A 17141-nucleotide genomic window follows, 5' to 3' on the forward strand; every position below is an offset into this window, starting at 1 on the left:
GGACTTAGTAGTCAATCAAATATAAATGAATTGCCTGATGAAAAAGGGGGATGCTGAGGGGACGTGGCAACGAGAAGGAGCTTGGACTCACGGGACTCTGAAGGATCTGCGTGACGCGTTTCTTCTGCTCCAGGACGTTGAAGTCCTGCCGAAGATCCGGAGACATGTTCCGGGCTCGGATGTACTCGGGGTCGTTGACGTCGACCCGGTCGAAGTAGCGCTCCTTGGTGGGGGGAGGCGGGGTGGTCACCGCCCCCTGGTGGCCGTCCACGCTCATGCTAGCTTCGGGCTAACGGCTGCTGCGACGCTCACCTGGAAACACAGTTTGAGTTTTAGTTCATGATCAACATCAAGAATAAATACATTTATATATAGTGATACTGTAGTAACAATATCTGAGATAGTTTTTATATCTGATTGTTATAAATATAATGTATTTATAGTTTTCATATCTGATTGTTATAAATATAATTTATCTATAGTTTTTATGTGTGATTTTTTGTAAGAAATATAACTTACTTATAGTTTTTACATGTGATTTATTGTTCTAAATATAATTCATTTATACTTTTTATATGTGATTTATTGTTCTAAATATAATTTATTCATATTTTTTTTATCTGGTTTATTGTTCTAAATATAATGTATTTATAGTTTTTTTATATCGGATTTATTGTTAAAATGTTAAGTCATTTATAGTTTTTATATCTGATTTATTGTTATAAGTATAATTTATTTATAATTTGTTTTAATCATATTTTGTTTTACATTATTTATTGTGAAAATTATTATTATTTATAGTTTCATATATGATTTATTGTGATAAATCATTTATATTTAGTTTTATTTAGGATTTATTGTGAAAAATAATAATAATTTATAGTTTTATATATGATTTATTGTGAGAAAGTCGTAATTTTTTTTATTTTGGATTAAAAAAAAACAGCGTCTTTTATGTTTTGAAAATTGATTGATTTAAATTTGTTGTGAATTTTCTGCCAAGAACAAATTTTTTGTATTTAACTAAAATGTTCTTGAATAGACGATAAAAACATTTATTAATCTGGTTTTATTTCCTCTTAAAATAACAAAAAAAACTATAGATTCAATAAATTCCTTTGATAAAAAGAAATGAATGAAATCGTTTGATAGCCGACGATGCTAACGGCTAAACCAAAAGTGACACTACAACCAGATATTTTGCGTCCCGACAAACTAATGCTGACGAACAAATAAAAAACAACCTCCTTGGCAGAGGTAATAACAGAAACATCAAATCTTGATCCCGGGTTTATTTGTTTTTTTAAAATGACCAAAATCAGCAACAAAAACAAGAGAGTTGGGATAAATAAAAATGCATCAGGGGTGTTAGCGCGGGATAAGCTGGCGGCGTATTAGGGAGGGGGCGGGGCTTGTGGGACCAGATGGCGTCTTGGCTCGGAGCACGACAGGAAGTTACCGTGCAACATGACCCCGGCGGCCCTCGTGGTCAGATGAGTGGAGCGAAACTCCAGAGGTCACCAGTTGACTCTTGACCTCTAGTGTCGCGGCGGGAAAATGGCAGTCGAGAGATTTAATGAACGAAACTTGTTGTGTAATTACTGTATTTAACGTCAACATGCCGACAAACAAGAAATAAATACTTGATTTATTTTAGTATTTAATATTTATTAAGACTAAAATGTCACATTTTTATCAAAGCTATTCGTACATAATGATGAATTATAACAAAAATATAAAACCACTGTGAAGAAATAAAAAAATAATAGCTACATTATTTTATCTGATATATTTTTTATTTATTGGATAATTATCTTCTTGACAATTATTTATTCACTTTTATCTTGAATCTCTTACATTTTTCCCCCTTTCTAAATGATTTTTATTCCCCATTTTTGGATATTTTTATTCATCCCGAAACCACAAAAAATAGGTTATATAAAAATAAATGAAATAAAATCATCCTTCAATTATTTATTTTTTTACTTAACATTGAATGTTAATACATTTTACTTTTTTCTAGTTACACGACTCTTGTTTGCATTTAATTTCAAATGTACTTGTTTCTCTTTGTGCCTCAAAAAATAGATTAAAAATAAAATGTGTTCATGTTTTCTACTTCTTCAGTGTATTTCTATTATTTCCATGTGTTTTTCTAGAAAAAACACATTTTATATTTGTTACTTCTGTATGTTCTGTCGTACATTCTTTATGTTCGTGTTGTAAATAAAATACGACTTTGATGATTTTCAACACAATAGTAGAAGAAAAAGGTTTAAAAATAGTCTCTTGTTTTCAGTTATTCTTCGTCCACTTGTATGGCCTCGAACCGCTGCTGCTCAAATGACCTCAAATAAATATTACTTACTTACTTACTTACTTACAAAAAAAAACGATAAAAAAATGGACTTCAAGAAAAATCAATTAAATGAAATTGAAATGAGCTCCTTGGCAGAGGTATGCACTTTCCCAGTGCTTTTAAGTCCTTAACCTTTTTACCGTCTCATGGACTTTGAATTATTAACTTAATCAAACTGAAAACAAAGCTCATCTTTTAGAAAACTCTCTTGGTCGCCCACGTGTCGCTTCACTTCTTGTCTGAGCTCGTTTGAAAGTCTTGACGCAGGTTTGGCCGAAAACTTGCTGAGTCAGCACGATTCAAGGCCAAAGGAACAAACACACAACCTCGTGTTTCCCGACAACATCAAACACACTCTCCTCACAGGTCGTGCTCAAGGGCTGAGGCAGTGTTTACCGAGACTGTGATCACAGCCCGAAGCAAAGTGACCGCTGTCTCTCACCTTTGACCCTCGGTGACCCTGACCTGCTCATCAACGTCACAGAGATGAATTAACCAAACAATTTTGACCAGCTCGTTGTCCAGTCCCTTAACCCTTGTTATCTCTGGGTCAAGGTCAACGACCTCCCTCGCTTTCAGAAACAGATACTTGATTTTTGTTGTTTTTTCTTGTGTACATCTTGTGTACTTGTTGTGCAGGAAGAAAAAAAGAAGAAGAAGCTTTACTTGTTTCTACTTTCAAGATACGATTCTATACAAAACCTTGATACAGATTTCACAATACTACTGCGATATATTCAACTCACGATACAATTCAATACGATATATTCAGATCACGATTTAATTCAATACGATATATTCAGATCACGATAATATTCAATACGATATATTCAGATCACGATTTAATTCAATACGATATATTCAGATCACGATACAATTCAATACGATATATTCAGATCACGATTTAATTCAATACGATATATTCAGATCACGATACAATTCAATACGATATATATAGATCACGATTTAATTCAATACGATATATTCAGATCACGATAAGATCCAATACGATATATTGAGATCACGATAATATTCAATATGATATATTCACATCACGATAAGATTCAATACGATATATTGAGATCACGATAATATTCAATACAATATATTCAGATCACGATAATATTCAATACGATATATTCAGATCACGATAAGATTCAATACGATATATTCAGATCACGATTAAATTCAATTCAATATATTCAGATCACGATAATATTCAATACGATATATTCCGATCACGATACGATTCAAAACAATATATTCAGGTCACGATACGATTCAATTCAATATATTCAACTCACGATATAATTCAATACGATATATTCAGATCACGATAAGATTCAATACGATATATTCAGATCACGATAAGATTCAATACGATATATTCAGATCACGATTTAATTCAATACGATATATTCAGATCACGATAATATTCAATACGATATATTCAGATCACGATAAGATTCGATACGATATATTCAGATCACGACACGATTCAATTCAATATATTCAGATCACGATTCAATTCAAAACGATATATTCCGATCACGATACAATTCAAAACAATATATTCAGATCACGATACAATTCAATTCAATATATTCAACTCACGATATAATTCAATACGATATATTCAGATCACGATAAGATTCAATACGATATATTCAGATCACGATAAGATTCAATACGATATATTCAGATCACGATAAGATTCAATACGATATATTCAGATCACGATACGATTCAATACGATATATTCAGATCACGATAAGATTCAATACGATATATTCAGATCACGATAAAATTCAATACGATATATTCAGATCACGATACAATTCAATACGATATATTCAGATCCCGATACGATTCAATACCATATATTCAGATCACGATAAGATTCAATACGATATATTCAGATCACGATAAGATTCAATACGATATATTCAGATCACGATACAATTCAATACGATATATTCAGATCACGATAAGATTTAATACCATGTATTCAGAACACGATACAATTCAATACGATATATTCAGATCACGATACAATTCCATACGATATATTCAGATCACGATAAGATTCAATACGATATATTCAGATCACGATACGATTCAATACCATATATTCAGATCACGATAAGATTCAATACGATATATTCAGATCATGATAAGATTCAATACGATATATTCAGATCACGATACGATTCAATACCATATATTCAGATCACGATAAGATTCAATACAATATATTCAGATCACGATAAGATTCAATACGATATATTCAGATCACGATACGATTCAATACCATATATTCAGATCACGATAAGATTCAATACGATATATTCAGATCATGATAAGATTCAATACGATATATTCAGATCACGATACGATTCAATACCATATATTCAGATCACGATAAGATTCAATACAATATATTCAGATCACGATACGATTCAATACGATATATTCAGATCACGATACAATTCAATACGAAATATTCAGATCATGATATGATTCGATATGATATTTTAATCTTATGATACGATATTTTCAGCTCACAATACGATATATTTGGATTCTCATGATTCTCAAAACCATTTCAGGTGACACTGAATTCAAACGACATCTTGTGCTCGACCCTCTTTTCGCGTTTCTCTATTAGTTGAAGAGACTCATTCGATGCACGTCTACTGTAGATCACAAACACAGCATTCAACCAGCAACCTCTCTCCCTCAACACTTACTGTCAACAAACAAACATAAAATAACTGTCAAGAAAACCTTAAATATAACTATTAAAATAACCTTTGAGCAGCAACAAAGTGATGTTTTAAAATTAAGATTTTAAATTTCGTGCCATATTAAACCAGCACGATTATTCAATTGAAAACTTAATGTCTTTGGTTATTAAATTGAGTTGTTCACGTGTAGACCAGGTCTGATTGGCTGCTGCCCAGCACGGAGCCGCATGATTGGCTGTCGGTGCAGGTCTTGATGTGCAGCTCTGGGCGACAGCTGTGCACGTGTGAAGACACTTTCAAAACATATCAGATCACAAGAACTTTATTATTAGACTCTCTCACCAGAAGATTCTTTTTCAATGGGATCCGCGAAATGTTCGTCCGCTGAACAGAAACATTTACAATCAATAATTTTGACCAAAGTGACAGATTTCCACTGAGATAGTGTCAGTTTTAAAATCAAATTCCATCACAAAAAATACAACTATTTGAGATGAAATTGAACTAATTTTTGTTAAATGTTTGGAGCTCAAATGTAAAAATGGGAAAGTAAACATTTATGTATGTTAAACATCAGTTTTGATTATTTGAAATTTGTTTTTGAAAGGTTTTTTTTATGCATCACTATCTTTGTTCAAATACGTTTCCAGAGCAAACTGATTTAATTATTACTTATTTGAAAGAAAATCTAGATAAAATGATATGAATAATTATATTTTCATTTCTTACATTTTTCTCATCTGGTTTGCAGAATTGTATAACATTGTCTTGTGAAATATCTTTAAAGTTAAATTCTGACATTTTTATTTTATTTTCAATATTAAAAAACTTTTTTTTAAATTTAATTTTAGTTTATATCCATTATATCCACAGATATCTCTTCTTTTTCAGATGCTTCTCTAGTTTGCTTTTCTAATAAAAAAAAAGTCCAGATTACAAATTTAAAACACATATAAGAAAAAAATGTTTTGTTTATATTATATATATATTTGTTTACATTTTTAAATTAAAATTTGATCCTGTTTTCTTTTTTGAAGGTTCTTGTGGTTTGTTCTTTGAAACATTCCAACAGTTCAAGTGCAGGATCTTTGAGGATCTGATGGTCAAGAAACAACTGTTGCATCGAGTTCCAGCCATGACAGCAACAGAAGAAGAAGAAGAAGATAAGAAGAAGGAAAAGGAAAAGAAGAAGGAAAAGGAGGAGAAGAAGAAGGAAAAGGAAAAGGAGGAGAAGAAGAAGAAGAATAAAAAGGAAAAGGAGAAGAAGAAGAAGAAAAATAAGTAAAAGGAGAACAAGAAGAAGGAGAAGAAGGAAAAGGAAAAGGTGGAGAAGAAGAGTATAAGAAGAAGGAAAAGGAAAAGAAGAGAAAGAGGAAGAAGAAGTGTAGCAACAACACAATCTCTCTCCTGCATCTAAGTTATGTTCAAACATGTCGACTCTAATCTTGATCAAACCCGGAGAAGAAGTGGCGTCCAAACCACCAGCGTTACCGAGAGCTAAGCTGTCCTGGTGCTGGTCCACCACTGACCGGGTCTCACACACACACACACACACACACACACACACACACACACACACACACACACACACACACACACACACGCCGGACCTGAATGGAATTCCCAACGATCCCGGAGCGTCAAGGTTGTCATGGATCCAGGGGTGTGTGTGTGAGTGTGTGTGTGTGTATGTGTGTGAGTGTGTGTGTGTGTGTGTGTGTGAGGAGAACCGAACACTAACCTGGTCACTGAGAGAACGAGTGCAGGCAGAAGAAACACATGTTTGTGTCGCTGTGGTCGACCCACAGCAGAACCAGAACCAGGACCAGAACCAGGACCAGGACACGATAAGAACCCGTCGATCCACTTGCTCGTCCTCAGAGATGTCGAACAACACGGCGTCAAAAAATCCACTTTCTTTCTCAGATCCACGTCCGATCCGGTTTCAACTCTTCATGTGTGTGTTTAGGTGTGTGTTTGTGTGTGTGTGAGAGGATCAGCCTGTCTGTGTGATTCTGTGTGTGTGCATGTGTGAGTGTGTGTGGGACTCTGCCCTCTGCGAGTGTGTGTTTTGAAAGAAGCTAAAGGAACCACGTGATGAGGGACTAATCCCCCGCCCACTGAGACACACACACACACACACACACACACACGGAACATTCGACCAATCACAACACAAGCTCACACACACATGCTCCCTCCTCCCTCTCTCATGCTTTTTTTCTGTTCTACTTTGCTTTCTTTCATCCATTCAAGTTCTCCGTGTCGCTGCTCTCACCACCAGGGCGACTGTAGTGAAGGTCAGAGGTCAAGGGTCAGAGGAGGCAGTGACAAGTAACAACAGCAACAAAGTTGACTGAAGGTCAAACTGTGCAGATCTTAATTATTCTTGGTTATAATGAAGGAAAATTGTTTGATTATAGTTAAAATTGTTTGATTATAGTTAAAAATTGTTGGATTGTAGTTGAAAATTGTTTTATTATAATTAAAAATTGTTGGATTATAGTTGAAAATTGTTTGATTATACTTAAAAATTGTTTGATTAGAGTTGAAAATTGTTTTATTATAGTTGAAAATTGTTTTATTATAGTTAAAAATTGTTAGATTATACTAAAAAATTGTTTGATTAGAGTTGAAAATTGTTTTATTATAGTTGAAAATTGTTTTATTATAGTTAAAAATTGTTGGATTGTAGTTGAAAATTGTTTTATTATAATTAAAAATTGTTGGATTATAGTTGAAAATTGTTAGATTATAGTTAAAAATTGTTTGATTAGAGTTGAAAATTGTTTTATTATAGTTGAAAATTGTTAGATTATAGTTAAAAATTGTTTGATTAGAGTTGAAAATTGTTTTATTATAGTTGAAAATTGTTTTATTATAGTTAAAAATTGTTGGATTGTAGTTGAAAATTGTTTGATTATAGTTGAAAATTGTTTGATTATAGTTTAAAATTGTTTGATTATAGTTGAAAATTGTTGGATTATAGTTGAAAATTGTTTGATTATAGTTGAAAATACTTTGATTATAGTTGAAAATTGTTGGATTATAGTTGAAAATTGTTGGATTATAGTTGAAAATTGTTTGATTATAGTTGAAAATACTTTGATTATAGTTGAAATTGTTGGATTATAGTTGAAAATTGTTTGTTTTTCACGTAAATGTCTGAACGTAAAGACTCGATCCTACCAAACAGAATCAAAGCAAGAAAAACGAACACAAAGTCGTTGTAATGTTTGGCTCAAGAGCAGCTCGAAGCTTCCAAAAACCTGTCGACACCACGTCAGCCGTTATGAAGTAAGACTTTCACTTTCACCCGACGCTCTAACACGCCTGAAGCGACACAAAGTGACAGACTAACGTGGATACGATGCGTCGAACAGGTTTTCACCTGAGGAATGGCTCAGTGAAAATGGTGCTCGTGTCACGGTTGAATCTGCTAATAACAGCCGTTCATCTTCAGTGTGTTGCTCAAGAGCAGGGCGGGGGGAGCGTCGAGGAATGTACCAATGCTGAAGTGATTATTGGGGAGTTTCCCTGAAGAACAAAGATGCTGAAGTCGAAACATGTCAGAAGTGGAGACGCGTCAATGACGTCACTTCTTTTGTTTCATGGACGTTTTGCTGCTGTAATGATGAGACGATCCAGAGAAAACTATAGAAAACTACAGTTCCAGCTCTTTGAGGTACGAATACCATCAGTAAAATTTCTCAACACTTTAGTAAAGGTATCTAAAACATTGAAGTTAAAACATGTTCTTATGGCAACATGTCCTCAGTCATCACTGTATCCTCTTGTCCTCAGTCATCACTGTATCCTCTCGTCCTCAGTTATCGCTGTATCCTCTCGTCCTCAGTCATTACTGTATCCTCTCGCCCTCAGTCATTACTGTATCCTCTCGCCCTCAGTCATAACTGTATCCTCTCATCCTCAGTCATTGCTGTATCCTTTCGTCCTCAGTTATCGCTGTATCCTCTCGTCCTCATTCATCACTGTCTCCTCTCGCTCTCAGTCTTTACTGTATCCTCTCGTCCTCATTCATCACTGTATCCTCTCGTCCTCATTCATCACTGTATCCTCTCGTCCTTAGTCATCACTGTATCCTCTAGTCCCTTATTTATCATTATATCCTCTCGTCCTCAGTCATCACTGTATCCTCTCGTCCTTAGTCATCACTGTATCCTCTAGTCCCTTATTTATCATTATATCCTCTCGTCCTCAGTCATCACTGTATCCTCTCGTCCTTAGTCATCACTGTATCCTCTAGTCCCTTATTTATCATTATATCCTCTCGTCCTCATTCATCACTGTATCCTCTCGTCCTTAGTCATCACTGTATCCTCTAGTCCCTTATTTATCATTATATCCTCTTGCCCTCAGTCATCACTGTATCCTCTAGTCCTCAGTCATCACTGTATCCTCTCGTCCTCAGTCATCACTGTATCCTCTAGTCCTCAGTCATTGCCAAGATTTCTTGTTCATTTAGCTGTAGAGGACATAATGAGTTATTGCTGCCATCCAGTGGCCGGAAGTTTATTTGCGACACAGAAATGAACAAACGCTGTAAATATTCACATGTTAGTTATGAATAAAAAAAATGGATACAGTTGTGATGAACATTCAAACGTTATCGGGAAAAGAAAATTGCGATAATTAATCGTCCAGATCTTTTCTAGAACCCCAAATAAATAGAAATCTTTTAAGTTGTATTTTACGAATTGAAGGTTCGTCTTGATCCTCGATCATGAGTTGAACACAAACACAAACACAAAAACACACACGAGCCAAACACGTGTGAAGATGTTTATCCGGTTCTTAACCGTCTAGTTTCATGCAGTGTGTGAGAAGTTGCACTAATCCATGTTGAGAGAAGCTAATCATTAATGCACTGAGACGAGTGTGTGTGTGTGTGTGTGTGTGTGTGTGTGTGTGTGTGTGTGTGTGTGTGTGTGTGTGTGTGTGTGTGTGTGTGTGTTCATTCATCAGTCATGTCCATCACAGACACTCAGTCCTGGAAGAGGAAGACGACTCAGATGTTTCTATTCAGGGTCAAGTTGCTACAAACCACAGAAAATAGGAGGAAATGCATCTTCGACAAAGAGTTTTTCCTCAAATAAAAGCGAACTCTTGGACCCGCTGAGAGAAGCTCAATGTTTGCTTTACACAGCTGAGCAAACCTACGACGTTCCAGGACAATCGGGAAAGATATTTCTGCCTTTTGAGAGGAAGTTAAAAATCCAACGTCTTCGGATTCAGAAATACTTTGTATTTTTTTTAGATGCTTTTTAGGTAAAAGTCAAGTAAATGTCAAGGGAACCAAAATAAATAACCATTTTTTCTTTTTTAGATATCAAAGATACAGTAAATTCTAGCGTTGTAGAGATACACTTATCGCAGTTTACACTAATTCAGCCTGTGATACGATTCACTGCGATACATTTAGCTCACAATTTACATCATTTTCGGAACAAACATTTACTTTTAGTGACATCTTATAAATGATGTATTCTCTTTTGGTTACATTAATTCAACTGTAAGCTAAAAAATATGTAAAAAATTAGCATCACTGTATCCTCTCGCACTCAGTCATCACTGTATCCTCTCGCCCTCAGTCATCGCTGTATCCTCTCGTCCTCAGTCATCGCTGTATCCTCTAGTCCTCAGTCATCGCTGTATCCTCTCGTCCTCAGTCATCACTGAATCCTCTCACCCTCAGTCATCATTGTATCCTCTCACCCTCAGTCATCACTGTATTCTCTTTTTCTCAGTCATCACTGTATCATCTCGTCCTCAGTTATCACTGTATCATCTCGCCCTCAGTCATCACTGTATCCTCTCGTCCTCAGTCATCACTGTATCCTCTCACCCTCAGTCATCACTGTATCCTCTCTCGCCCTCAGTCATCACTGTATCCTCTCACCCTCAGTCATCACTGTATCCTCTCACCCTCAGTCATCACTGTATCCTCTCGTCCTCAGTCATCACTGTATCCTCTCGCCCTCAGTCATCACTGTATCCTCTCGCCCTCAGTCGTCACTTCAGTCATCACTTTATCCACTTGCCCTCAGTCATCACTGTGTCCTCTCATCCTCAGTTATCGCTGTATCATCTCGCCCTCAGTCATCACTGTATCCTCTCGTCCTCAGTAATCACTGTATCCTCTCGCCCTCAGTCGTCACTTCAGTCATCACTTTATCCTCTTGCCCTCAGTCATCACTGTATCCTCTCGTCCTCATGTAAATTGTTAATTAAAAATAGATTTTCTTTTTATGTTACAGACTTAATTGAAATATAAATCATTAAACGAACTTCATGTAGTGATTTATTTCTCACACCTACAGTAATACATAGTAAAGAAGTGAAATCTACACATAAATACAACTTTTCTAAACACGAAAATCTGGGTAATAAAGGGCGACATGTTTATCTTTAATGGTCGTCCGAGGGTTTATATCCCGACACTCCCAAGACAAGCAGATCAAGCCTGGATCAGATAACCTTCTCTGCTGCAACACAATTCCACCTTGAGTCAACAACACAAGCGAACAAAGGCCACATTGAGGAGAAAATGTGCAGCGGGTTGTAAATTCAAAATATGAAAAGGAGAAAAGCGAAAGAACATAAAAGACACTGAAGTCAAATGTAATTTCCTGGGACTGGATACGTTCAGACAAGGATGTGAGTGTCAGACACTTGGCAGGAATTCAATCCTTCAGGAGGTTCAAAACAAAACGTGAAAAATGGGAATCAAAGTGGACACTTGGCAGCGACGAACAAATGCTCTTTGTAGCTTCACGTCGAATCTCAGATGATAAGAAACTTTATGTGTTTTATGTCTAGAGTTACAACAAAACACCACTGAAGTAACATGTTATTGGGCCTCACAGGACACTGTAGCAGCACCAACCTCTGGTTTAGTTTCTCAAAACTTCTAAAGTTTAAAACACATTTTCAGCTGTAGATGAATAAAGTTTCTATCATTCTTCTGGTACATTCTCAAAACTAGTAACTTTCAACCCATGATGAAGTGAATCTTTTTTCATTTTTTATTTTAATATTCGATTTCATCACCGTCTTTTCATCAGTTTCAGTATGATTACAATTTTCTTTTAAATAATCGCACACTTCGAATGAAACAAAATGTTTTGTGTATCACTCACGTACAAGATGGTTTAGAGATGAAAAGGTTAAAAGGTTTAATCTATGTTATTTTGTTTATTTATTATAACTGTTACACAATACTGTCTTTATCTATTTCATTTGATCATTTATGTATGTCATGCGTCTTCATTATGTGTGTCATGAGTTAAATAATGCGTATCACGTGTTCCTTTATGTGTGTCATGTGTTCATTTATGTGTGTCATGTGTTCATTTATGTTTGAAACATGTTCATTTATGTTTGTCATGTGTTCATTTATGTTTGAAATATGTTCATTTATGTTTGTCATGCGTTTATTTATTGTTTCATGTGTGTCATGTACATTTTGTGTAATGTGTTCATTTACGTGTATCACATGTTCATTTATGTTTGTAATGTGAATATAATGCGTCATGTGTTCATTTATGTTTGTCATGTCGATATTATGTTTATCACGTGTTCATTTATGTGTGTCATGTGTTTTTTGTATGTGTGTCATGTGTTCATTTACGTGTGTCATGTGTTCATTTTTGTGTGTCACGTGTTAATTTATGTGTGTCATGTGTTTTTTGTATGGTGTGTCATGTGTTAATTTACGTGTGTCATGTGTTCATTTATGTGTGTCATGTGTTCATTTATGTGTGTCATGTGTTAGTTTACGTGTGTCATGTGTTCATTTACACGTGTCATGTGTTCATTTATGTGCATCATGTGTTCATTTATGCATGTCATGTGTTCATTTACGTGTGTCATGAGTTAAATATTGTGTATCACGTGTTCATTTGTGTGTCCTGTGTTAATTTATGTGTGTCATGTGTTCATTTACGTGTGTCATGTGTGCATTTACGCGTGTCATGTGTTCATTTACGTGTGTCATGAGTTAAATAATTTGTATCACGTGTTCATTTATGTGCATCATGTGTTCATTTATGCATGTCATGTGTTCATTTACGTGTGTCATGAGTTAAATAATGTGTATCACGTGTTCATTTATGTGTGTCATGTGATCATTTGTGTGTCACATGTTCATTTATGTGTGTCATGTGTTTTTTGTATGTGTGTCATGTGTTCATTTACGCGTGTCATGTGTTCATTTATGTGCATCATGTGTTCATTTATGCATGTCATGTGTTCATTTACGTGTGTCATGAGTTAAATAATGCGTATCACGTGTTCCTTTATGTGTGTCATGTGATCATTTGTGTGTCATGTGTTCATTTACGTGTGTCATGTGTTCATTTACGCATGTCATGTGTTCATTTATGTGCATCATGTGTTCATTTATGCATGTCATGTGTTCATTTACGTGTGTCATGAGTTAAATAATGTGTATCACGTGTTCATTTATGTGTGTCATGTGATCATTTGTGTGTCATGTGTTCATTTACGTGTGTCATGTGTTCATTTACGTGTGTCATGTACATATTGTGTGTGCGATGCGATGTGAAATATCGAGCGAGTGTAATCGGGTCAGTTTCAAATCATGGTGAAACGAAGCAGAACTTTTCCCGTCGACGCTGCTCTCGAGTCTGGCAACAATTTCTCGGCGCACCAGAGAACTGAGGCGTGTTGTTCAAAGATCGGCCGCCGAGGAACGTCTGGTGATCCACGAAGACACGGACGTTAACCAACCACACGTGGAGGATCGAGGTTCACGAGGAGTTCAAGAACCTCCGTTTTTTAAAGAGAATCATCATCAAAAGAGACGTTCAGTGTCCGGTGTGAGGTCATCGCTGCGAGAAAACACACTCGTTCACACACTGATACATGAGCTCACACTGGGGTTTCCATGGCAACGTGAAACAAACAGTCGGACCGCCACACCCCGGCAGGAAAGAGCAGAAAAACAGAAGAGGAAACGGAAGAATGAGAAAGAAGAGAGAACTGGACGAGTGTTTCAAAGTACTCTAGTATTTGTGTGATGCTCCTTTGGAAATAAATCTTCTTTCTGATGTGTTTATTTTGCTTGAATGACATCATAGTATATCGGCGTCTAGAAGTACTGATGATACAATAGAGTCCAACAACACAACAACACACACACACACTGATGATACAATAGAGTCCAACAACACAACAACACACACACACTGATGATACAATAGAGTCCAACAACACAACAACACACACACACTGATGATACAATAGAGTCACACATCACAAAAACACACACACACTGATGATACAATAGAGTCACACATCACAACAACACACACACACTGATGATACAATAGAGTCACACATCACAACAACACACACACTGATGATACAATACAGTCACACATCACAACAACACACACTGATGATGCAATAGTCACACATCACAACACACACACACACTGATGATACAATAGAGTCCAAGAACACAACAACACACACACACACTGATGATACAATAGAATCCAACAACACAACAACACATACACACTGATGATACAATAGAATCCAAGAGCACAACAACACACACACTGATGATACAATAGAGTCCAAGAGCACAACAACACACACACACTGATGATACAATTGAATCCAACAACACAACAACACACACACACTGATGATACAATAGAGTCCAAGAGCACAACAACACACACACACTGATGATACAATAGAATCCAACAACACAACAACACACACACACTGATGATACAATAGAATCCAACAACACAACAACACACACACACTGATGATACAATAGAATCCAACAACACAACAACACACACACACTGATGATACAATAGAATCCAACAACACAACAACACACGCACACAAACACTTAGTTACACTTTAACTGAAAAGCTCAAATCAAAGACACACATTCATTGATGTTGAATGAAAAGTGTAAAAAGAATATTTAAAATAATAAAAGGATTCAAAGAATGAAAACCAGCGTCTGGAACATTCAGAGAAAGATCCGTTTGACGTTCACTTGATCAGAACCAGACCCGAGGACGTCAGACCAGCGAGAACCGGCTTCTTCTCATGAGCTCCTCGTTTGACATCCAAGTATGAAGGACGCTGAAAGAAAACGTCTGTTTCCTGCTGAGCAGATCCCAGACCAGAACCATGAGTTACGGATGTACTCAGACCCCCATGTGGAGGTTATGAATCGGGTGGTCCCTCCACAGAGTCTGGACCAGCATCTTTGAAAAGATCTCGTTTGACGTGAAACTAACCCTCGGTTTCTACGGCGACGGGAAATAAACAAAGTCACTGTCACTGGACTGTGACCCTTTTCCAGAGAAGGAGGTTATGAACCCAGGAAGCTCTCTCGTGTGTGTGTGTGTGTGTGTGTGTGTGTGTGTGTGTGTGTGTCCATGTTTCCGGCCCGGTCCAGCCCGAGCCCCGGGGGTTATGGCACAGATCTATACTCCACATCCATCACAGAGGAGCGATGCTGTCAGAATACTAGATGAATAATCACTTCCGTGCATCGTTAACAGCCTCATGTTTTCAGGGTCTGAAGGGAAAATATACTTTTGAAAGTGACTTATTTTAACCTCTTTTTAGTCACGTGTCAGCGTCGGACGACAGGAAGGAAGAAATGTGACGTGGATTGATGTGAAGACAAAGTTCTGCAGAAAAATCAAATAATCTTTGGGTAATAATTACTTATTATCAGTATTGTTAAGAATGTGTTGATATGTATCACGATAAAAAGTGATAATGTAGGAACAAAGGTATATGTGTAGTATTGTGGAGTACTTGACTCTGGTGTTGTGATAGTGTAGTATCAACGGTATATGTGTAGTATTGTCCAGTATCCTCTTGTCCTCAGTCATTGCTGTATCCTCTCGTCCTCAGTCATCGCTGTATCCTCTCGTCCTCTGTCATCGCTGTATCTTCTAGTCCTCAGGCATCACTGTATCCTCTCATCCTCAGTCATCGCTGTATCATCTCATCCTCAGTCATCACTGTATCCCCTAGTCCTCAGTCATCAATGTATCCTCTCATCCTCAGTCATCGCTGTATCATCTCATCCTCAGTCATCGCTGTATCATCTCATCCTCAGTCATCACTGTATCCTCTCATCCTCAGTCATCGCTGTATCATCTCATCCTCAGTCATCGCTGTATCATCTCATCCCCAGTCATCACTGTATCCTCTCATCCTCAGTCATCGCTGTATCATCTCATCCTCAGTCATCGCTGTATCATCTCATCCTCAGTCATCACTGTATCCTCTCATCCTCAGTCATCACTGTATCCTCTCATCCTCAGTCATCGCTGTATCATCTCATCCTCAGTCATCACTGTATCATCTCATCCTCAGTCATCGCTGTATCATCTCATCCTCAGTCATCACTGTATCCTCTCATCCTCAGTCATCACTGTATCCTCTCATCCTCAGTCATCACTGTATCCTCTCATTCTCAGTCATCGCTGTATCATCTCATCCTCAGCCATCGCTGTATCATCTCATCCTCAGTCATCGCTGTATCCTCTCGTCCTCAGTCATTGCTGTATCCTCTCCTCCTCAGTCATCACTGTATCCCCTAGTCCTCAGTCATCAATGTATCCTCTCATCCTCAGTCATCGCTGTATCATCTCATCCTCAGTCATCGCTGTATCATCTCATCCTCAGTCATCACTGTATCCTCTCATCCTCAGTCATCGCTGTATCTTCTAGTCCTCAGGCATCACTGTATCCTCTCATCCTCAGTCATCGCTGTATCATCTCATCCTCAGTCATCGCTGTATCATCTCATCCTCAGTCATCACTGTATCCCCTAGTCCTCAGTCATCAATGTATCCTCTCATCCTCAGTCATCGCTGTATCATCTCATCCTCAGTCATCACTGTATCATCTCATCCTCAGTCATCACTGTATCCTCTCATCCTCAGTCATCGCTGTATCATCTCATCCTCAGTCATCACTGTATCCTCTCATCCTCA

The 17141-nt window shown here is 36.9% G+C and overlaps 1 protein-coding gene across 2 annotated transcripts in view; it reads right to left on the minus strand.

The window, feature by feature from the left end:
- The window catches only part of add3a (adducin 3 (gamma) a), a 76017-nt gene that overhangs the window by 28071 nt on the left and 30805 nt on the right, over window positions 1-17141 (minus strand). For both annotated transcript variants that reach the window (XM_087808332.1, XM_087808330.1), the window contains exon 4: window positions 92-312. In XM_087808332.1, the coding sequence (XP_087664458.1) occupies window positions 92-277 (186 nt within the window). In that variant the 5' untranslated portion in view covers window positions 278-312. The remainder of the gene's footprint in view (window positions 1-91; window positions 313-17141) is intronic.

The sequence above is a fragment of the Callionymus lyra genome, chromosome 1 (genome assembly GCF_982586985.1).
Source record: "Callionymus lyra chromosome 1, fCalLyr1.hap1.1, whole genome shotgun sequence".
Classification (NCBI taxonomy): Eukaryota; Metazoa; Chordata; class Actinopteri; order Syngnathiformes; family Callionymidae; genus Callionymus; species Callionymus lyra.